The sequence below is a fragment of the Trichoderma ghanense genome (genome assembly GCF_004382785.1).
Source record: "Trichoderma ghanense strain CCMA-1212 chromosome Unknown scaffold_2, whole genome shotgun sequence".
Taxonomy (NCBI): domain Eukaryota; kingdom Fungi; phylum Ascomycota; class Sordariomycetes; order Hypocreales; family Hypocreaceae; genus Trichoderma; species Trichoderma ghanense.
The window spans coordinates 317621-340156 of record NW_027395665.1 but is presented as its reverse complement, the minus strand read 5'-3'; the positions used below and the strand labels follow the sequence as shown (position 1 = coordinate 340156).

At 55.7% G+C, this 22536-nt stretch overlaps 6 protein-coding genes across 6 annotated transcripts; 2 read left to right on the top strand and 4 right to left on the bottom strand.

Moving 5' to 3' along the window:
- Positions 1-2037: 2037 nt before the first annotated feature.
- CCMA1212_002504 (uncharacterized protein) lies at positions 2038-4962 on the bottom strand (the record flags this gene model as incomplete). The annotated part of the gene is made up of 3 exons (XM_073699886.1): positions 2038-3177; positions 3257-3981; positions 4572-4962. Coding segments are annotated over 3 exons (2256 nt in total), but the record flags the coding sequence as incomplete, so codon positions are not given.
- Positions 4963-8643: 3681 nt separating this feature from the next.
- On the bottom strand, positions 8644-9305 carry CCMA1212_002503 (uncharacterized protein; the record flags this gene model as incomplete). The annotated part of the gene is made up of 3 exons (XM_073699885.1): positions 8644-8849; positions 8934-8992; positions 9142-9305. 3 exons carry the CDS (start codon positions 9303-9305, stop codon positions 8644-8646), a joined length of 429 nt encoding a protein of 142 aa, XP_073561501.1.
- Positions 9306-11052: 1747 nt separating this feature from the next.
- Positions 11053-12164, bottom strand: CCMA1212_002502 (uncharacterized protein; the record flags this gene model as incomplete). Its single annotated transcript, XM_073699884.1, has 3 exons — positions 11053-11793; positions 11820-12071; positions 12099-12164. Coding segments are annotated over 3 exons (1059 nt in total), but the record flags the coding sequence as incomplete, so codon positions are not given.
- A 150-nt stretch (positions 12165-12314) lies between these two features.
- On the top strand, positions 12315-14615 carry CCMA1212_002501 (G2/mitotic-specific cyclin-4; the record flags this gene model as incomplete). Its single annotated transcript, XM_073699883.1, has 4 exons — positions 12315-12326; positions 12515-13663; positions 13729-14268; positions 14334-14615. 4 exons carry the CDS (start codon positions 12315-12317, stop codon positions 14613-14615), a joined length of 1983 nt encoding a protein of 660 aa, XP_073561503.1.
- Positions 14616-17032: 2417 nt separating this feature from the next.
- On the top strand, positions 17033-19624 carry CCMA1212_002500 (Calcium-binding mitochondrial carrier protein; the record flags this gene model as incomplete). The annotated part of the gene is made up of 3 exons (XM_073699882.1): positions 17033-17421; positions 17601-18791; positions 18893-19624. Coding segments are annotated over 3 exons (2310 nt in total), but the record flags the coding sequence as incomplete, so codon positions are not given.
- A 779-nt stretch (positions 19625-20403) lies between these two features.
- CCMA1212_002499 (uncharacterized protein) lies at positions 20404-21207 on the bottom strand (the record flags this gene model as incomplete). Its single annotated transcript, XM_073699881.1, has 1 exon — positions 20404-21207. The coding sequence occupies one exon, from the start codon at positions 21205-21207 to the stop codon at positions 20404-20406; it is 804 nt and encodes a 267-aa protein (XP_073561168.1).
- Between the last annotated feature and the right edge of the window lie 1329 nt (positions 21208-22536).

Below are 22536 nucleotides of genomic sequence, written 5' to 3'. Positions count from 1 at the left end.
AACACAACACACAGAAGAACTACCATGCATCCTTGACACGCACCCTCACCTCAACTAAAACAAAAACAACAAGGATTCAAAAGTACAATTCTTCTCTTCTCAAATTCGCTGCTTTCACGGGTCTCTTCCCTTCCTTACAACCCTCAAAGTTCAACCCCTCCAACCGCGGGGTAACCCAAATCTCCCCAATGACGTAACCCCTTCCATTGTTTCATCAGGATGCTCTTTCTAGGCCCGTGCAAAATCACATGACACACCCCACCTCAAGAAACCCAACGGCTTTCCCACCAACCAATCGGCTATTGAACCCCCCCTTGGCGCCGCAACCCCCCCCCCCAAAACAACGGACCCCCCTTGCGCCGGCTTCTGCCGGCCCGAAACGGCGCTAGGTAAGTTGGGGAATGGCGCGGAGAGCCAAGTTTGACGACATTTGCCTCTTTTGCGGCGAGGATTGCTTCGGTTTGGTTTCCTATGTGGGATGTTTGCAAAGCAAGATTGTTATGAAGAATGAGATTCGCAGCTGTGGCCGATGAATTGGGTGCGCTGGAAGGTGGCATGGTATTTCGGCGTTGTAGGGCGGAGCTGGGATGCGCTTGGTGGGTTTGTCTCATCTTTGTGCCTTGCGCCAGGCTAACATCAGGCGAAACAAGGCATCGGCTCCATAACATACCAAGTGGGCGAAAGAAACCACTCGATGCGCTTCTAGAATCACATAATACTCATCTCGTCTATCACTCATCACTTAGCACGTCGCATCTCACCACACAAGGCATCACTAGGATAAAAACATGTTCCCGTATATTCGAAGCGCGATGGCGCCCCTACCTTCTTCGCTATGCCGCCTATCTCCCCAGGTCCAATCATCCCCCCAAGGATAAACGGGAACGAGCTGCACCCTCTTGTGATGACGAACACTCAAAAGAGATAGAGAAGGAAATAGAACCCGCAAACTACCGACCGCGAATCGCTGAAATTCGACTCAACAGATAGGAAACTTTGAGAACACGAGAGAAAAAAAAAAGGAGAGAGAACAAGAGATGAAAGACGATGCAAGGAAAACAGCAGAGGAAATGAGGAAAAGAGAAAGAAAGGAAAAAAAAAAAGCACCTCCATCCCCGCCACCCGTCCGTTGTCCAGATACTAGACAGTTATAATCACACCAAAGACGAGTGCTCCAACCGGCGATTTTTTTTTGCCACCATACCCGACCAGACCTTCTTACTTTAGACATAGGATGAGAAATATGGAAAGGAAAGAAGATAGGAACAGAAAAAAACAGAGAGAGAAAAGGTGAAAGGGGAAAAAAAAAAAAGCAAACTGGAAATACTGGACGCGCTCCTCCTCGCTCTCGTTCCAACTTTCATTGGCGAGGCACTTTTCCAAAGCTCGCCACGGCCGCCTTTTTTTGTAACCTTGCCACGTCCATTCTCAACGCTCCTCTTCCCCTCATGTGGTTTGCACACGAGTTGCAGATTCGGTGCGTGTGTGTGCGCCCTTCTGTTGTTGGTTTGCAGCTGTCTTCTCTGTGCAGCTTGCTTGGTGATACTTGAGATGGAAACATGTGTGAAAGGGAAATGGAGAACAACCAGCAGAAAAGATGACGTAACTGGCGAAAAGAAGAAGAGAACCGGAAACAGACAAATGACACCTGACAAGACATCCGAACGCCAGAAGGAGTGTAATGGCCCTTCATTGGCCGTCGTGATTACATCTTCATAAGAGCATCGAGGGAGAAAATGGAGATTCTGCCGGAAAGAAAACTCAAACCACCTCGAGGGGCTGGGCTGTAGTCGTCAACCGTTGTAACCTCTCCACCCGGCCTCGAATCCAGGGGTTGCCAGACAAGGCCAGGCAGACAGGTACTGAAGGGACTGTAACAAACAGCCAGCGACCCCGATACACACAGTTGCCCGCGCTCAAATGCGGGGGAAAAAAAAAGCAAAGGAGAGAAATCTCTCCTTCTTCCTCGCTTCCTAGTCGAGACACACCATACAGACTGTAGCGCGCAGGAAATCAAACCGGGTTAGGGTTCGTTCTCTACCGCTTGCGCTTCTTGGCCTTGTCGGCGGTCATTGTGTTGGCAGCGATGGGAGCCGCGGGCAAAAGCGCGGGCTGAGACGCGATGGCGATGTCTTCCTTCTTCAGAGGCACTCCCATGTGGCGGCCATAGCGGCCCTTTCGGCCGTTGCCCTCATCCTCGCTGATGCACTGGTCAGCGGAGAGGCCGGCGTCGCGGCAGCGCCCGCAGGGTCGCTGGCGGTCGCAGCCCTTCTTGCTCTTCCGGCAGCGCTGGCAGCGCGGCTTGGTCGACAGATCAGGCTGCTCGTCCTCGCCAGCCTGGGACACATGTCCGACAGACGCCACCGACTGCTTCCTAGAGTGGGTGGTCGAAGCCGCGGGGGAGATGGGACCATTGGGCACAATCGGCGGCTTCTTGGTCTTGCTGCCGTTGGCGACGCGGGGAGCCTTGGTCTTGGAGGCGGCCGGCTTGGGCGCGGCAAGGGAGGCCGACTTGCTCTTGACCCCCTTGCTCTGGGCCGGCTTGGCTCGGACGTCGGCGCCGTCCTCGTAGTCGGCATCGTCGCCGCTGGCTTCGGCGCCGTCAATGGGCGGCATGAAGTGCGATTCGGTGGTCTGGTACACCTGCTTGGACGCGCCCGTCAGGTCCAGCTTCTGGCGACGGGATGGCGGGAGCGCGGTGTCGCTGTCACTGTCGCTGTCGCTAGTTGCGCCAGTGGACGACGCGGCATCGGCTCTACCGCTGAATGCGTCCTCCAAGGTCGACGCCGATGTGCGACCGTGAGAAATGTTGGACATCTCGCCCAGCCGCATGAGCTGAATGGCGACATCCTTGTCTTCCTCCGACATGCAGCTCCCGACGGTGGGGTCGGGAGTTGGAAGGATGCCCATGCCATGTGCCATGCTATGGCTGCCATACGAGATGCTGCCCCGACCGCGACGGTCGCTGGAGACAGGGGTCGAGTACAGGCCCATCTGGCCATGCGCACTACCGTAGCTCTGCGGCGAGTGTAGCGGTCGGGGGTGTACAAAAGGGTTCTGGCCGGTCTGGACGTACGAGAGAGAATGTCGGTGATGATGCTCAATACGTCTGGCGGGAGAGACGGATGGATTTGAAGTGGCGGCCGGCATCTGAGGCGGTGCGAAGAGCGGCAGTTCCTGCAGCGAAAAATCAGCGTTAGCAACTTGCGAGCAATCAATGCAATAGGCACGACGAGATGGTGTGCGCCAGGCTTACAGAGCTCTCAAACTTGGCCCTCTTTCGTCGACCGCCCTCGACAATGTTTTCAACGCTGATGTCGGTGGTACCGAGCTGCTCCTTGGCCCGGGCAGACGTGGTGCTCGGGGCGCCGTCGCCGCTGCTGTAGCCATTCATGCTCTCGGCGTAGGCATCAGCGTGGCCTTGAAGCGCTCGGCTCTTGGTGGAGCGGGAGCGACCCTTCTTGCCATTGGTGCTGGTCGAGTCGCTTCTGCGTCCCCGCGACACATTGGGCGAAGGGCTGCGGCGGCGTGGTGATGTCGAATTGGAGCGGGCCATGTCAGGGCCGAAGCGCTGAGGCAGGGCATAGGCATCACCGCCGCCGTAGTAGGAGTCGGCGCCCATGTGAAGGCCGCGATAGCGATGCGACTCCAGGGCAGCGACGGGAGCCTCTTCGATGACTCGGACGTAGACAACCATGTTGTTGCGGAAATTTTCATATCGCGCAATCAGGGTGTTGCCCAGCTCGTCCTCGAAGCTGACGCCTTTTGAGCCGGGCGGGCCCGAGTACAAGCCGTAAAAGTTCTTGACGGTTGTGACAATCGAGTCCGTGGTATCATGAGGATAGATCTGGACTCGCATGGGCAGGCGCGCACGGTATTGAGGCGATTCGAGGAAGAGCAGCTCAAATGCGACATTCTTGGGGCTCGGCGCCTGACGAGGCGAGACACTGCCGCCGTTTGAGGACGCCGCCGACATGCCGCCTGAGGTGTTTATGGGGGACAATGAGTTCATTCTTCTTTTCTTGTGGGTTCTTTCTATCTTGTCGATAGATATTTGTGTTGTAGTATTCGGCTCGGATGGAAGGGGGGGTATGCCGCCTATCTCCCCAGNGGGGGGGGGGGAGATGGCGATCGAAGGCTCGGTGGGAGAAGAGTTGGGCTGGGGACGTGGTCGGACAGAAGCAGCAGCTTCAGACAGGAGTATCGCTCGGCGAGAGGACGGGCAATTTCATCACCGGCCGATAGCCAGGACTCGAGAAAGGGCTCTTCCGCTTCTAGACGATGATGACTGATGAGGCAATGTCCAAACCTCATCAACCATCCAGGCTATGCGGTAAGCGCCTGCTTCTTGGTCAGCTCCTGGCTGGCGCGGCGGCGGATTCGGCGGCGACGAAGACTGGCGAGAGCGGCGGCGCTCAGGACAGGATCTGGACGGGCGATTCAGCGAGATTAGCCATGAGGACTTGCGAGAGACTTGGGGACCAAGGCTTGCACACAAAGAGCTGGCGAGGATCGCGAAGCACTCGGACGGGGAAACGGGTTGGGACAAGGAAAAAATAGCTTCTGTGAACCAGAGGCGCTGGCCACGCAAAGGACCGGGTTGGGGTGGGATGAGGTGCGAATCCAAGGGACAGGGGCGTGCTGGAGGCCCGAATTCAGGGCAGAGGCATGATCGCGCACGACGACAGAGCCGATGGAACTCACCAGATGGGATTCAGGAGTGGTTTGCAAAGCTGTTGCTGTGAGGCCAAGTTGGTAGAATGTGTGCATGGGGAAAAGAGGAGCTGCTAGGCGAGGTCGAACGATTTTGTCGCTGGCCGGCCTTGGGCTCACTAACATGGCGAGTCGCTGTCGCCGTGCGGCTGCTGGCAGCGCCTTGTAGCGCCTGTGGTGCGGCGGCCTGGGGGGCGCTGAGGGCGCTGGAGGGCCGGGCGGCGCAGGCCTGGAACAGCGCTGGAGCCGCTGGAGCACGTGTGGTTAGCGGGCTGGTCCCAGCAGCGCCATCATGCATCATCGAGTCGCATCGGTTCAGTCCAGTCCACCCTGCTTCCCCGTCTCGTCGCCTTTGCGCCTGATCGCATCAAGAGCCTCGTCCATCTCGAGCGTCTACGCTGATACGCCTTTCCATCATCGGACGGCCCTCTGCTAACAAATAACCCCGAAAACTAGGAAATAGGCTGCTTTTCAGGCTACAGTGGCCGTGCTGAGCTGTGATCTACAGACGGCGCAAACAAGCCGCGCCGGATGATGCAGAGCCCGCCCGCCTCCAGCCTGCGACTCGATCTTGCCCTCGCGTCACGCACATTTCCACTGATATTGATACGCTTCTACCTGCTTGGCTTATTCGCGTGGCAGAGAGAGCTGGAGATACAGGCCAAGGTATCCGTCAAAAAGAGGCAACCTCCTCCGCGGGTGCCTCAGGTATTGCCCAGTCTTGGTCGCTGTTGCATGCGCATACATACGTACATGGCCCTGCCCTACACATACCTATCTGCATGCTAGCATTCGGCATCCAGGTTTAGCAATGGACTTGCCGCCGCCTGCTTTGACATGCCCAAGATGGAATTGACTTTCTTATATCCAAGGAAGCCATGGACCTGATACTCCTACGAAGCTGTCTCCAGCCGATTGTATCGACAGCTCAAGAAGCAGCCAGGTCGGGGCCTCTCTCTCCGTCTCTGTCTCTCTCTCTGGACACGACAAAGGCACAGAAAGTTCCATCCACGGTACGCAGCCACACAAAACGCCAGCCAAGCCCAACCGGCCTATGAGACGACCGCATCTCCAAACCCTCGCATCCTTCGTCAGGCACCACAGCAGATGCTTAGGGCAGCATACATACATTCACACATACATGCCTGTACATACATGTCGACGGTCACATCTCTGCTGGTCTAGCCAATTCCCTCCCTGCTGCACACAGTACGGCACACGCGAGGGCACAGCCGGGCAGACTCGCCGAACCACCGTGCCGGCCCACGGATTCGCACACGGCCAAAGGTTGGGACACCAGGCAATTCTTCTCGCCATGCCGTGATGTGAGAGAGAGGGTCAGAGTCAAAGGGGAAACTGGGCGCTGAGAGGCGATGGCAACGCAGGGCCGGAAAGGGCATAGGGTGCAGAGACCGCTCGTTTGGCCCGTTTGACCCGTCACCAACTCATCAACGTCCCTAGTCTGGTGACCCCGTCCGGCCATTTTCGCGTAGTAGCATCATCTACTATTATGGAGTTGTTCGTTGTCAAACTCAGCCAGACGGGCCCACACGGACAGCGAAGGCGACGCCACCAGCCCCTCATGGGCTGCGATCCCACGATGTGGCCGGCAACTGACATGCAGAGTGTGTCGAGCTGCAGTGCTCGTGAGGTGCTCGGGTGGTGATGGTACGGAGTATTGGCAGTGATACAGGCTGGTGCTGCTGGTATCGAGGAGAGACGGACACGAAGGCTGATGTGCTGTGATCGTACCGTGCTTGGGGCTTTCTGTTCCCGTCTCTGTCTGCTTTGCTCAGCTCAGCTCAGCTCAGTCGAAGTGTCACAAGTACCGGATGGTGGTCGGTAGGCAACTTGGCAAGGTAGGAGGCATATCAAGGTACATGAGCATACATACATGTACAGGTGGTATCGCATCACTGTCATGTCTCCTCTCCCTCCTCAATGGCTGAGATGTGACATGATGGCATGCGCAATCCAAGTTCGAAACGCTGCAGGACGCTGGGCGTGCGTGTGCAGACGTGCGTCCATGCGGCCTGGCGTTGATTGATTGATTGATTGCGATTGATTGATCCGCCACCCTCTCCGCACCACTCGCTGGCACTGGCAGACAAACATCCATCCTCGTGCTTTTCTTGGACAGCAAAACGGCCAGGGGTCCCAGGCCAGGCTCCGCGAAAGCGCATTCCGACTGACGCCCACGGGCTGGGGCTGGCTTATGTACTCTGATAGCTGGGCGGCACAACCCAGGATTCTCGCAGACAAAGAGCGACGAGATCGTCTCTTCTGACGCTTTCTTCGACACTCGGGCGAAAAGAGGAGCCAAAGGAGAGGGAGAGGGCTGGACCGTCACCTCCGGCCATGGGTGAGCGAGGCTGCTAGTCTCCAAGCATCCAAGTTCACCTCGAGGTCCTCGAATCTACCGCCACTTTGTATCAGGTACAGTAGTCTCGTGCAGCAGCAGCAACTTGGTCAAAAAGTCAACGCAGCGAGCGAGCGCTGGGTGCTAAATTTACCTCCAATATTATTCCCCGAGGGCTGCTGATGGCCAATGGCACCGCACCAGGTGCCGGCCCAGAGGCGCCCGCTTTCCCTTGCTGCAGGGATCCTCAACAACAGGAAAAGCAAAGGTGTGGGCTCAGCAGGAGGTAGAAGAGGTGGGGATGCCACTCTTTCTGTGAGGCCGTAGCGGCAAGGGCTGGGCAGAGCAAAGCAAAGGTCTGGCTGGTTGTGATGGGGTGATAGGGTCCCGGTTTGTATGTAGGCCGGTTGACTCGAGCGAGCATGAGCAAGAGGCCGTGGAGACAACGGCTATCGATTCAGACCTGCATTGCTACGGCATGACTGCCTGCTTGATGCATTGAATCTGTACTGTAATACTCATGCTCCGTCCTTACTCGTGTGACTACTTGGTCTCCTAGCCAAGAATAGGTTCGAGCCGTGCTTAGTGTGCTGCTGGGGCTCGGCACCGCTTGGATCCTCGGAGAGGCAAAGAGAAATAATTGAAGATGAGACGCTCGAGAACAGGTGGTTCAGCCCGCATTGTCTAAGCCGTCAAGGCGGTCACTCAATCAATCAATCAATCAATCAATCAATCAATCAACCACTCCGTGAGAGCTGGTGCTTCTTCTCTGGCGCTCCGTAATACAGAGAGCCATGCGTAGAGACCAAGCAACTGCGTCATCTCGGGGGTCTCGCAGTTGCGTCTCCTTTCCACCGTCGACATCAGCCACCGCGAGACTCGATCAAAGCAAAGAGAGGGTGCGCCTGACAGCCCCTCGTCACCAAGCCCTCTCCCCTCCTCGTCGCAAGATCAGCACCAAACTCTTCTGTAAATGGGGGAGGGAAGAGGAGGGGAAAAGGGAAACCCAGCGAGCAGCCGTCCAATGTTTGCTCCATTTCCGTGGCCCGTCCGTTGTCTGCCTCTGGTTGGATCACCGGCTGCGCTGGGGTGAAGAGGCGAAAGTCGCGGCAAGCGTTATGCGTGGCTTGGCTAACACCAGGCTACTGAATTGACCTTTTTTGTCCCCCTTTTGACCTCGACGTGCTCTTTTTCCCTTTCATTATCTTTGCTTCTCGCGCCATGCCCACCATCTCTCGCCCCTCTTCGGCCTCTACTCCTTCGAGGCCCTCTCATTTGGGGAGGGGGTTCACGAAGGACATGGGAAGAAGGAAAGAAAGAAAAATATAAGAAACGGGAAATAAAAAAGACGGCAAAGGACAGGACTGCTGCTTCTTGCAGAAACGTCCAGTCCAATCGTCTCCCGTGGCACAAGCTGCTTGCCGCTAGGTCGCAGACCATGTCTTCGCCTATGGGTCCCCGAGATTCAGTGTCCAGTCGGAGAGGGTTCTGCAGGCTTCTCTGGCTTGCGAGGCGTCCACATATCCTCCAGAGCTGCTCGCACTTGTGCGCGGAAGCTCGTTGGGTTGGCATCAAGGGTCGGGCAGCACGCAGGCAGGCAAGCGTCCGTGCTGGGACTGGCAGTCTTCTGCAACCAGCGTGCGCTCTGTCTCGCCATCGCCGTCCGCTTTGCCTATCTGACTCCTTGTTTGCTCCTGGTCTTTGGCCTTTCTCGCAGCAGCACGCTCAGTTGCGGCAGTGGTGAGATTGCTGAGCCCCTGACTGCCCGACTGCCCGGCTGGGTGTTCTCAGAGGCGGATTGGTGGTCGAGCGTCGTTTTGTCAAAATTGCTCTCACGCAGACTCGATGCGACACAACTCACCTGGCGTCCCAAGGATGCCAATCCGTACTGCGGACTCGACCACTGCTCCTCGGAATGGTCTAGGGTGAGCGTCGCATCAAGGCCGCACAGTACGAGCAGAGCCGCCGATTCCCCTCGCCGTCTCTTCCTCTCCTGTCACCGCTTTGTCTCCTCCTCTCCCCGCGCGCGCAAGCCTGGATGCATGCGCTGAGAGGCTTTGTGGATACACCTTTGGGCGGACAAGATGCGTGCCGAATCAGCGCCGCAACGGTGGCTCCCCTCCCAAGCATCGAACCAGCAATTCGACGGGACAGCAGCGGCTTGCTGGACCCCATTCTCCTCCTCCTGTGTGTGTGCCTTGCGGCAGCGGCCAAAGTCTGTGATCGCCTGCATTTGTGCCCCAGACCGGATAATGCATGCAGAGAAGCCTCCCAATGAAAGCCCGCCCTGCGATACAACGGCTGCGGGTTGTGTGGGCTCGTGTGTGCGTTGTTATTACAGTATGGCGGCCATGCGAGTGATGATGGGATGGCCCTATCCTGCTTCGGCCCAACGAATGGCGGACCTCGTCGCCGCCATGCACTCACTCACTCTTCGCATACGAGGAGGACCCCTCTCCTCCCCCCTCTGCCTGATTCTACTTGCGCGTACAGTACATGCCGATACGGGTACTGGTACGGGTTCGGGTACGGAGGACACATGCGGCGTCGTACGCGGCACCAGGGCTGGACATTGGAGCAGCCTCTGAGAGGCGCGCATGGCAAGAAGCTGCTGCGATATCTACAAGTGCGCCATCGTTGAACTCAGCATTGCGGCGCCGGCAACACTAGCATAGCTTGGAAACCGAAAAGGAAAGCAAACCATGCACGGCCGGATCGGCGCGCGCAAAGTAAAGCTGCGGTCGCTACTCAGGGCTGGTCTGTTGAAGCGCTGGCTTCCTGGCCGAGTCCTGTCCGTAGCTGATGATGGATCGTCGAGTGGCTAATTTCAGCATAGATTTGAAACCCAAGGTGACATGATGCCGTTGGCGGCCGTCATGGTATGCGGCTATGGGAGATTGTTGGTCCCAGCATTGTACAAGGTACGGAGCACGGAGTAGCAGATTGTTTACGGTGGCGATATTGAACGGGTCAGATGGTGATATCATGTCGTCAAAGATCGCATGAGAAACATCCCAACGCCCATTTAGATCGCAGAGATGAATCGAGACTTGGAATGCAGCATCAGCGATGGGAAGCACATGCCATCGGACCTGCGATCTCGAGGGTTTGGATTGCGCGAGACTCTCTCCCCTGTCTTTGCGACAAGACTCACGAACAGAAACACGACGTTACCCTTAAGCTGATGAATGCGCGCAGTGAGGCTGTCCACAGAGTCTTGCGCCGGGTGCACCAGCTTAACAAGGCGACTCGACCCCGGGTAGCAACAGGCAATTCACGCAGCTGTCGAGGCGCAATAAGCTCAATGCCCAGGCAATCCAGAACGGAGAAATCGGGGCTGAGGCGGGATGGCAACGCAAAAAGCCCGGGTCGGCTAGTCCAACCTTGCGCAAGAGAGGCTGGACGAAGGGGACTATGGATGGCATTCCATCGTCGCGATGAGGCCCGAGTCCCATCAGTTCCACGGCCCCTGCGATGCGATTGCTGCGCCAAAAGACCACCGTCGCCTCTCCCTTCGCCGCTGCACTCCATCGCATCCCGCCTGGATTCCCTTGATTTGCCGGTCCCTCAGGCGCAGATTGCTCGTACGGGATTTGCGACGACGAATCCATAAGGTATTGACGACGCGGCCTGGCCGGAACGACTTATCGCCTATTCCCCAGTAGCTCAGTTAGCTTGCAACTTTAACAGCCGAGCTGACCACAGAAGCACAGGACACGGGTGCGAGCAAGAGGCGACCGCTTGCTTCGAGACATGTCTCGATCGCAAGCCCAGCGCTGACGCGAGCGTCCCTCTCGTCCCTCGTCCGCCAGCATGCGTCTCCCTTGCATGAGGCATGGCTCAGTTCCTGATCCAGTTCCGGCTCGAGTGGAGAAGCTGGAAGCTGGAAGCCGGAGCAAGGCAGCCGTTAAAGTGGCAAGCGCCTCGTCACGTGAGCACGTGTTGGACTGGCGCAATTTCCCACGACAGCGCCAACGCGTCTAAGGCGCCTGGATGCGCCGGGCGCAATCTCGTCGTTGGGCGAGGATTCCGGTGAGGAAAAGCCACAGCGAGCATCGCTGCACGATCTGCCTGGCATCAACATGAAACAGACGCCCTCGCAGCCCATCAGTGCCGCAACAGATGCGCAAAACTGAAACTCTGTGACCCTTTGCCATGTCAAGTGAGACGCGACAAGATCGCCCGGCATCCGCAAACAGACTAGCGGCCCGGCGGAACGTTCCCCCAGCCTCTGTGCAACGGGCAACGGCTCCAGCCAACCACTTCAACGGCCCCCCCCGGAATATCGTCATCTCCGGGACGACAAGGCAGCTTGACGCGACCTGTTCGCAGGATGGCTCGTGCGCGCATGCCGGCGGCCCCCCCCAAACCCGCGGTAGCTCGAGTCGAAGCTCTGCCACAGCTCCAGTCCAGGCGGCGGTACGTACCGACTGGCTGTTTCCTGCGCTAAAGCGTCTGCAGCGCTTGGAGATAAACAAATAAACATTGAAAATTACAACCATCAGCTCTGCCCGTCGATTAAAATTACGGCCGCCAGATCCAGATTCCAGGCCTCCTCCCAACCTCCAACCCGCGCCGTTCCCACTGACGATCTTCCTCTGTCCTCTCCCAAGCGGCGCATCGCCTGTTCGCTGCTTGTATCCGCTACCCGGACGTGGTACTTGTACTGGCGCATCGTCTCCGTCCTTGACGCTATCGCCAATTTCCACCTTGCACCTTCTCTGCAACTGAGGGGAATTCGACGGACCAGGGCCACGAGACGGTCGAGAGCAGCATCTTTTCCCAGCTCGGGCCTCTTTTCTCCTTCTCTTCCCAAAACTTTCACATTGTCTTGTTTTCTTTTTCTTTTCTTTTCTTTTTTTTTGTCGCCATTTGTACGAAATAACCAGCAGTCTCGCCCCCTTTCCTTCTTCCTTTTTTTTCTACTCTGCACCCTGTATGGTCGAAAAGCCACGGCTGTAATCGGGGTCCTCGCTTTGACGTGATTTAACGTCACCGTCTAATTTTGTTCTGGTAATCCCTGGACTCCGTCGTCTCCGAAGTGCGACTCTGGAATCTCGGACCCTTCTGGACACGCCGCCTCGCAGACACCACTGTATGATATCTTGACGCGGAACCGTCACGACAAGGCTGCGGTGCCTTTTTGCGCCTGGACTCGCATAACGTTATTCGCGCATTCTACCGGATCAGTGTATATCATCCTTAAGGCCCAGGAAGCAAAGCTTAGACGGCCATCACCAGCATGGACGCACGGGTATGTTGACACAGAGCGAAAAGGGCAAACAGCCCGCTTTCTTCACGCTTCTGCACCCTCTAGATGCGGTGCTGTTGTTTGACAGCACTGCCCCTCCCCTTTCTACCCTGCCTACCTACCTTACCTCTGATATCTCATGGCCCCATCTTGCGTGATAGCTAGACTGACTCTGCGTCGTCATCATCTAGCCCTTTCGACCGCGCGGCAGCGAGAACATGCAGCCACTTCTTCATCAGCGGCACAAGTCGATTGCAACCGGCGGCGGCGCCCTGGCTGCTCCTGCGGCCGGATTCAAGGGCCCTGCTAAACGGGCTGCCTTTGGCGACGTGACGAACGTGTCCAAGGTGCTGGGAGCACGTGGCGACGAGGCCAGGGGCACCAAAAAGGCCGCCATCGTGTCTACGAATCTCGCCCCCGTATCCATCCTGAACAAGGAAAACGCAATGAAGCCCGGCAAAGTCGATCTGTCTCGGCCTGCACAGCGACCCACAGGCCTGGCAGCAAACAAGCCCAAGGCGTCGACGACCGAAGCCCGTGTAGAGCCTCTGCAGAAGAAGCCGGCCAACGCTCCCGCGCAAGAGTCCGCTTTTAAGCTCGACATTAATATCCTCCAGCCGCACAACAACATCACCAAGAGCAATGCGTTGCCACAGCAGAAGAATAACCCGGCCTCACGCGCTGCCCCCGAGGCGCACTCTTTGCAACCTCGTCACCACAAGAGCCAGCCGCAGCTTAAGCAGCAACAGCCAACGCTACGGCGAACTCAGAGCAAGGTAGCAAAGGGCGACCGTGCCTCCAACAAGTCGACTCTCGTTACGGCCGATATCGAACCCGTGGTGATGCCGCCTCTCATTGAAGACTTCCTGACCGGGGACGAATCATATCTGGACTCGCTGGAATCGCTCACCTTTCCGTCCGAGGAGCCCTCGTGTGTGGAGGACGTGAATCACGAAGACGGTTATGTCGAGATTTTGCCCAAGCTTTCGAACACCTCCGAGGAGCCCACCGTCGCCGTCAATGTCGAGCCCTACAAGGAAAACGTCACTCTCGCACTCTCCGAGGTCGAAGAATACTGGGAAGAAGAGGACGAGGAATACGACGACCAAGATCAGGGGTACACAACCGCCCACTCGACTCGTTCTCGCGACATGACGCTGGCGAATGCCACGGCCATCATCGCCCCACGAGTGTCCAGCCGTGTGCAGCGCGAACTGGACGAGGCTAGAATCGAAGTGGAGCAGACCATCACCCCCGAGGAGATTGACGAAGAGATGTGGGATGTCAGCATGGTTGCCGAGTACGGCGAGGAGATTTTTGAGTACATGAGAGAATTGGAGGTGAGCAATCCATTGCTGTCCGCTTTGTTCCTGACGAGTAGCCACTGACCCTTACCGTCTTGCAGATTAAGATGCTACCTAATCCTTATTATATGGAGATGCAATCCGAGATCCAGTGGTCCATGCGAACCGTCCTGATGGACTGGCTGGTGCAGGTGCACCACCGTTTCAACCTCTTGCCCGAGACACTATTCCTCACCGTCAACTACATTGACCGGTTCCTCTCCTGCAAGATTGTTTCCATCGGAAAACTGCAGCTGGTGGGGGCCACGGCCATCTTGGTCGCGTCCAAGTACGAGGAAATCAACTGCCCCTCGCTGGACGAAATTGTCTACATGGTGGACGGCGGTTACACAACCGAGGACATTCTCAAGGCGGAGCGCTTCATGCTCAGCATGCTTGGGTTTGAGCTGGGATGGCCCGGCCCCATGAGTTTCTTGCGACGAGTCAGCAAGGCCGACGACTACGACCTCGATACCCGAACTTTGGCTAAATACTTTTTGGAACTCACCATTATGGATGAGCGCTTTGTGGCCTCGCCCCCGAGCTTCCTCGCAGCCGGCGCGCATTGCCTCTCCAGGCTCGTTCTCAACAAGGGCGAATGGGTGAGTTTTTTCTGTTCCCATGACCTAATCTCTCATGCATGAAGTCGCTGACCAACATCCCATAGACCAAGCGGCACGTTCACTACTCGGGATATACATGGAGCCAGCTCAGGTCGCTGGTGACCATGATGATTGAATGCTGCGAAAACCCGCACAAGCATCACGCAGCCGTTTTTGAAAAGTACCGAGAGAAGAGGTTCAAGGAGGTCTCGGCTCAGGTTCAGCGTGCGCTCGACGCCGGATTCACGCTCCCGCACCACACGCTACCCGTTCGTCGCCTACAACCTCGCCTCCCCAGTGCCACCGAACTGCAATATGGCAGCCTTCTCATTCCCATAGAATCGTGAGAGCCAGCCATTCCAACAATTCGTCTATTATGATACCCGTTGTGGTACTGCCTCTCGTTGGCCTTGCCTCGAGGGCTCTACGACTGGCGGATACACGACACCAATACCCCACGGAGAGATGCGAATGCTTAATGTTCCCTTCCTCCTTCTTGGACCCGATCGACCCGGCATCGGTCATGACGAATGCCCTTTTCTTGTTTCCTTTCGGGGGTTGCAGGCAATCTACGAAGCCCATGACGCCCTAATTCCATTCTCGACGAGGGTTACCTTTCCTCTTTTCTTTTTGTGGTCTTTTGTCTTCCCGTTTCTTGATTTGTGTTGTGTTTTACTGTCTGGCGTTGGCGGCTTTGCTCTGGAATTGGCGGTAATGGAATGGACTCTTTTATACCACGCAGGCGCTGGAGGGTGGAAGGGGGAGCCGGGATCTGGGCTTGAGGCAACAAAAAGGGAGAGCAAACCGGGCGAAAGGGAAGGTCGGCATGGCGCACCAGGAAGGGCAACGTGCTTCTGCCATGGCAAGGGAAATGGTTCTGGACTTGATAATACCACACTGAAGAAAGCTGTATGGACTAATATCGCCCCGTTAATTATTCGGGCATTACTTTATGGATCCCCCTTTTCTTACTTGCTCCTCTTTTATCACTGCTTGACGGGTTGACGGAAGCTGGCGGGCTGGATATGGAGGCTGCGTCCTTCGTGCTTGAAGATATCGTGTTGCTGACCGCCCATTCACACCATGTATGCGAGCAGGGACTCTCGGGGCCTTCGGGACATGGCGGAGCTGTGGACCATGCTGCTCTTTTCCACGGGCGAGTACTGATTGTCGAGATGTCGGTGATGATAATCTTCTAGGGTCCAATGGCAGCAGGAATGCGTATGCGTACCTTGCACAGATCACCCATTGGAAGGTTTCGTGGAAGCGAATGCTGAAGGTGCCAAGTACCTACTACTATACGCAGGTACCTTATGTAGGGGTTGTCGAGTAAGGTAAGGCAAGGTATGTGCCGGACCTTGAGCTCCACGGCCCGAGTGGTGGCGGAGAAGCAAAAATTGCTCTTCTAGAACACCCAGCTGGCAAGGCAAGGCTGTCATTTTCGCCTCTGTCAACGTGAGGTATCTGTACTTGCACCGTGTATGAGTTTGGAATTTGCACATTGCATTTCCTCAAACCATCTCGTTCTCGTACTCTGTACCTTCCTGTGTGCCTGATTCACCACGCTGGAAAGTTAAGTTGACTTGCACAGCAATTTGAGGTCGCCTATATTTGTAGACTGCGGAGGACAGATAGCGAGTTGGAAGCTACTTTGCTGGCGGGCTGGTGCTGGCCGATTCATCTCCGACTGGCTCCGACCCCAGATTTGCGGGCTGCTAGTGCGAAAGGGACCTGGGAGATTTGATGCAAATATGGGACGCCGTTTAAGCGCTGCAATGGGAGAATTACGGAGCATGTCCGGAGGGACATGAAGTGACTACTATTAGTTGTCCATCTCGATTAAATGCTGGTAATGGCGCTGAGTGCTCCGGGACCTACATATGTAGTCGAGATATTCTAGAACATGACTGATGTTTTAGGCAGAGACAGTGATGGAGTCTCGGATGAAGAAGGGCCGCAGGATCTGTCTGATGTCAGCTGTCTGATGCATGGACGGGGTACGGAGGAGATTTGCGATCGCGGCGTAAGACTTGTATGCAGAGCGGCTTGTCCGGAGTGCGAAACTGCGTTCTTTTGACCATTCTCGTTATCGCAGCACTCGTGATAGCCATTGTTGAATGCTTTAATGCCTCAGAACCATCACACATGGGTGGTTTCAAGGTCTTCTCCTTGTGATACCTTATCAATCAGCTGGAAAGAACCGAGTACCTGGCCCAAGGCTTGGAGATCTCGAGTCAGAAGTACAGATAGTCCAACTCCTTCCACTAAGAGGTACAGAATACCTGGCTTCGGCTCACGTGGCGGACAAACAAGCCCGGCTCTCAGGGTCTTCTGACGCTGTAATAAGATCAGGGCGGCCTTCTAATACCATGTACCTCTACCGGAGACAGTTCGCGACGGTGCGCCAGGGGCGCGACAGATGGCGCACACGGTACCGGATACTTGCGCCAACAAACGGGTGGCATTTCCGCCAAAACCTTGCAGCCTCCCGTCCAATTGATTCGACAAGGAGTGACTTGTCAATATAATTTTTTTTTAGCAGCAGCCATATTATTTTTTTTCTTCCCTCTCCTTCTATCAGTCTAGACAAGAATCCCTTCTCTCTCATCTCTCTTTGACGCGCCAGCGTCGCATCTTCCTTTCATTTTCCCCTTCTTCCATCCTTTCCTATAGACCTAGAATTACAGATACCAGAGGGGATTCCGTGCTAGAGGGGCGTCTCCGGCATATTTTCTTGTCTTGCGTTTCCTCTTTTTTTTGGCGCTTTTTTTTCCTCCCCCCCTGCGAGGCCCCCGATTTTCCTACCCAGCTCCACAGCCTCGCCGTTTCTTCCTCCACAGTCAAAAAGAAGCCAACAACTTTTTGCTGCTTCTCCTCTGTCTTCCCCGCTGGCATTTCCTCCTCCTGCTGCTTCTCTCGAGATCGAAGAGCGTCGTCGGGCTTGCCTTCTTGTTGCTCCCCAAGATGTCGGGTGTTTCAACCGTCAAGGAAGCTGTCAAGGAGAGCCTGGTGGGCGTCGAGGAGCCTGCGCAGCTCTCGGCGCAAACCAAGGCTCGCTTCAACAGCCATGCGAAAAAGGACCCTCAGACGGGCGAGCTGTACCTGGGGCCTGATGAGTTCATCGACGCCATTGCGCCCAAGGACGAGGACTATGTGAGTCTGCCATTGAGTCTGAGCCTGTCGTCTTTCATCCCATTTTCTGTCCCCCCTATTTTTTTTCTCTCACTTTTTTCAGAGAGTCCCCTTTTCGTTTTTTACTGTCTCTGTGAGATCGGAGTCATATCGGTGCAGTTGCGGGACCCAGTGACTAACCAGGTATCGCACATGAACAGCACAAGATCAAGAGGGAGCAGTACTCCATCCTATTCGGTGTCGCGGACAGCAAAGGCACCGGCCGAGTCTCGTTGACTGATTGGGCCGTTTTCGAGAACCTCCTCAACAAGCCCGATGCCGAGTACGAGATTGCCTTCCGGTTGTTCGACGTCGACCGCACCGGCACTGTCAAGTACGAAGACTTCAGGCGCCTCTACGAGCTCAACAAGGGCCCCGACAACATCCCCTTTGACTGGGACTGCGAATGGGCCAAGCTGTACATTGGCGGCAAGAAGAACCGACACCACCTCAACTATGCGCAATTCTCGCAGATGCTGCGCGGCCTCCAGGGCGAGCGCGTCCGACAAGCCTTCCACCGCTTCGACAAGGATGGCGATGGTTTCATCAACCCAGAGGATTTCGAGCGCATCATCCGCGAGACGTCGAGGCACAAGCTATCCGACCATCTGCTGAACAACCTGCACACCCTGTGCAGCATCTCGGCTAGCAGCAAGGTCTCCTACGCCAACGTGCGAGCCTTCCAGAACATGGTTATGGAAATGGACCTGGTCGAGTTGATCTTGCGCCGCGCCGTTTCCAAGACCAAGGACGGCAAGATTACGAAATCCGAGTTCATGAACGAGGCGGCCGGCATCACGCGCTTCTCGCTCTTCACCCCCATGGAGGCCGACATCCTCTTCCACTTCGCCGGCCTGGACGAGCCGTCTGGTCGCCTGGGCCTCCGCGACTTTGCCAAGGTCCTGGATCCTTCATGGCGCAACCCCATGTACGACGTCTTGGACACGGCCAGCCAGACGGTCGGAAAGGCCGCCTCCACGGGCGGAGCCATCTTGCGACAAGCCGCCGAGTCGGCGTACAACTTTGGCCTGGGCAGTTTGGCCGGTGCCTTTGGTGCCTTCATGGTGTATCCCATTGACCTTGTCAAGACCCGCCTGCAGAACCAGCGCGGAGCACAGCCCGGACAGCGCCTCTACAAGAACTCTATCGACTGCTTCCAGAAAGTAGTGCGCAACGAGGGCTTCCGCGGTCTGTACTCTGGCGTTCTGCCTCAGTTGGTGGGAGTCGCGCCCGAGAAGGCCATTAAGCTGACCGTCAACGATCTGGTGCGCGGCCGCTTCACTGACAAGCAAGGAACGATACCCCTGTGGGCCGAGATTGTCGCTGGTGGTACGGCCGGCGGTTGTCAAGTGGTAAGTTGCTCTAAAGCTCCCTCCTCCCACTCCCTCTTCAGGCCACATAATGAAATATCATGGAGAATTCCTCGCCTAACCAAAAGCTTCCCGTGATCTAGGTGTTCACCAACCCTCTCGAGATCGTCAAGATTCGTCTGCAGATCCAGGGCGAAGTCGCCAAGACCGTCGAGGGCACGCCCAAGAGGTCCGCCATGTGGATTGTCCGCAACCTCGGTCTCGTGGGTCTGTACAAGGGCGCATCAGCCTGCCTGCTGCGAGACGTGCCCTTCTCGGCCATCTACTTCCCCACGTACAGCCATCTCAAGAAAGACTTCTTTGGCGAGTCGGCGACCAAGAAGCTCGGCGTCTTGCAGCTGCTGACTGCTGGTGCCATTGCCGGTATGCCCGCGGCCTACCTGACGACGCCGTGCGACGTCATCAAGACCCGTCTCCAGGTCGAAGCTCGTAAGGGTGAGGCGACCTACAACGGACTGCGACACTGCGCCAAGACCATCTGGAAGGAGGAGGGCTTCACGGCCTTCTTCAAGGGCGGCCCGGCCCGCATCTTCCGATCATCGCCCCAGTTCGGTTTCACGCTGGCTGCGTACGAGGTCCTTCAGACCCTGCTGCCCATGCCCGGATCGGAGCATAAGGAGAAAGTGCACGTCGGCATGCCGGATGCTCTGTCTTCCCTGAGGCCCAAGAAGGATTCCAGCCACTTTGCCCGCAGCCGCAACGCGCTGAAGATTATTCTCGACCTTGACGAGGACTTTGGCAAGATTAAGATGCCCAACGAGAAGGGATGGAAGTCGCTGCCCAGGATGATGGGCGGTGGTGGCCAAGCAGCGTAATGAGAGAAGAGGGGGGGGGGGAAGGCGTGGCGTGGAACGTTAGAAAGGTGAGCAACGAAAAAGAAGAAAAGACGAAAGAAAATGAGAGATGTGTGCATCGTCGAACCCACCATTCAAGGGGAGCAATGTCAGGTTTCTCTCGGTTGATACGATGCATCAGAATAGGCGTTTGGGTTGATATATTGCGAAGACAAAAAGGGGCGAGTTGCTTGTATACTTGCTTCTATTCATGTGTTGTTTCTTCTACCATTATCTTTGTTTTGTTTCCATTCAATCCCCGCTGTGTTTCTATCAGCCCGATCCCGAGCCCGAACCGTTGTTACCCAAAAAGAAAAAAAAAAGAGAGAGAGAGAGAGAAATGACAAAGAAGGATCAGAACATGAGGATATATCTTGCGAAGAAGGCGGACATGACGCTTGTTGTGGCTCTTTGGTTTTCTGTGTTTGATATCTTTTCTCTCTTGTTATCTCCTCCTTGAATGTCTGAAACGACCTATGGATCTAGACGCGGAATACGGACTAGATGGGGCGGCATGGTCAAGATCTAAGAATTAGGGGGGGCGTTTGGAGGAAATCGTCCACGCAGTTTTTCGATTCCGATGTTGTGTCGTTCGATAGGAGGATGTATAGGGATACATAGTTGTTGGCGCAACAAGAGTCTTTTGCCTTGTTTCTGCACCTGATGCTTCTCAGTCCGTTAGCCCTTTTCCGAAGCCAATGATGGAAGGCCAATCATATGAATACGAAATCTACATACCTTGGTGAGCAGGCACATCTTGATTACTCTTCTTTCTCAACCTGAATACCCGACGACCTGACGAGATTCGTGTGTCCGCTCCAGAGGTGCGCCCAAGGGGACTCGCACTCCGGCTCAAAAGGCGCAACCTCGGTCCCAACAGGCCTCGTCATGGCCTCCACCAACCAAGCAATATACTCCTCAAACCCCGTCGTGCTCCCCCCAATCCTCACCCTCTTGACCCCACGAACAGCCTCAAAGACCGCCAAATTGGCGCAATCCACCCCCAGGAACATAGCCTGCACGACATCGATCGAAAGCTCATCCAGCCCGGAAAACGCCTCCCGCGCCTTTTCGCGATCAAACGGCAGGGGCAGGTCGAGGCGGACCTGGACGTGGAAGCGGCGGATGCGCGGCACGAGGGTTTTGGCCTCGCGGAGGGGAGGATACCAGTTGCGCAGGCGGGGGAAGGTGGTGAGGAGGGAAGGGTGGGCGAGGAAGATGTTGGTTGAGTAGAGGAAGGGGGTGGCTTCCCAGTTGATTTGGCGGTTGGCGAGGAGGATTGCTGGGTGGATGCGGGAGGGCTCGCGGGGGGATGGTTCGGTGGCGGAGAGGGCGTGGTGGGATGGTTGTGATGAGGTTGATGAGGATGATGGGGGGATGGTGAGGAGGTGGGTGTAGATTTGGAAGCGGAGTTCGAGGGGGAGGGACATGAAGCCGACTTTTGGTGTTGTTGGTGATGTTGATGTTGACGATGATGGTGGTGGTTTCGTTTGTGTTGATGGCGGCGTTGAGGGGGCTTCAGGGGGGCTGTGGCGGAGGGCTTCGAGGTAGGCGAGGTGGTTCATTGTGTAAGTGGTGTAAGTGGATTTGCTGGTTGGTGTTGAGTTGTGGTGATGGATGGGTGTAGCCAAGTTGGTCGGCACCAGATACTTCTCAACGATGAATACAGAAGGATATAGGCAATTGCTTTGCTTTCAATATGGTTTGGAGATTCAAATAATATACTACAAGACGGGAAGCCCAAGGGGGGGGGGAGGCAGACACAGCTCATATTTAAACCAAACCAACATCTCACCTCTTCAACCTCACACTACCAAGCAAATGCCGAGCAAGCAGCGATAGAGTTTAGTGCCGCACATCGGAGCCCACCAGGAGATAAAAATAATAACAGATTTAATCATGTTAAATCCATAAAGGTAGGCTCACCTTTGTGGAGGCAAAAAAAACGCCCGGTAATAATTTGGAACAAATATCCAGCAAAAAGGGATGCTGCCCACCATCTTTCCCGGTATTAGAGTGACGGCACTAAGGAAGAGAGGGCTGTCAGCCAATGGAAAAAGTTCCGAGGTACAATACAACGATACAACCCAACATTGAAAGAGGGAATTAAGCCAAGGGGGGTTGTTTTTTTTTTTTTAACACAGGTAAAGGGGATTCAGCCCAATGGAATCGAATGTGACAGGGGCAACGTCATTCGGTAGAGGGCATGAAATGAAGCTTGAAGGTAATGGCTCGGACCGGCCGTTTGTTGTGGGCGGATTGCATGTTTTTTTTTTTGGGCTTAGATGGAAGTGGCGTTGTTTTTTATTGTTCTACGAGCTGGGCTGTCGGATGTTGTTTACTTGTGCGTTAGTGGCATGCGGGTGCTGCTGGCCTGGCGCGATTCTGACGATGGGAGGGGCTTTGGCTGTTTGATGGGTGCTGGAAGTGAGGCTGTGGTGGTTGATTGGTGATGATGGTGATGGTTACTGATGATGGTCGTTTGCTATGGTGGAGGCTCCCCGAATGTGAAGCGGATAGAGTTTATAATTTGCTTACTTGAGATGGGATCTAATACCTGAGTCGAGCCCGTAGGATTTTACTGCTGACTCGATTCGGCTTCACTTGTGCATAAACGGTATCAAGAATCTGTTTGATGTCTCTCGCTCTCATGTAAGCTCACCTCTTAGTGCCGTCACCCGGCACTCCACACCCGAAGTTATATACACAAAGCATCAACAACAGCATGAGGCATCGCGTCCTCCAAATTACTGGACCGGGTTTAACTCGGTCGCATCTGCATTGTGCCTTGCCAGCTGGAAGAATACGCAGCCAGCCAATTGCACTGTATGGCAAACGCATCTGCCTTGGGCATTTGTCTCATCCCGAGCTGCCTCCGTAGCCACCCAAAGCCA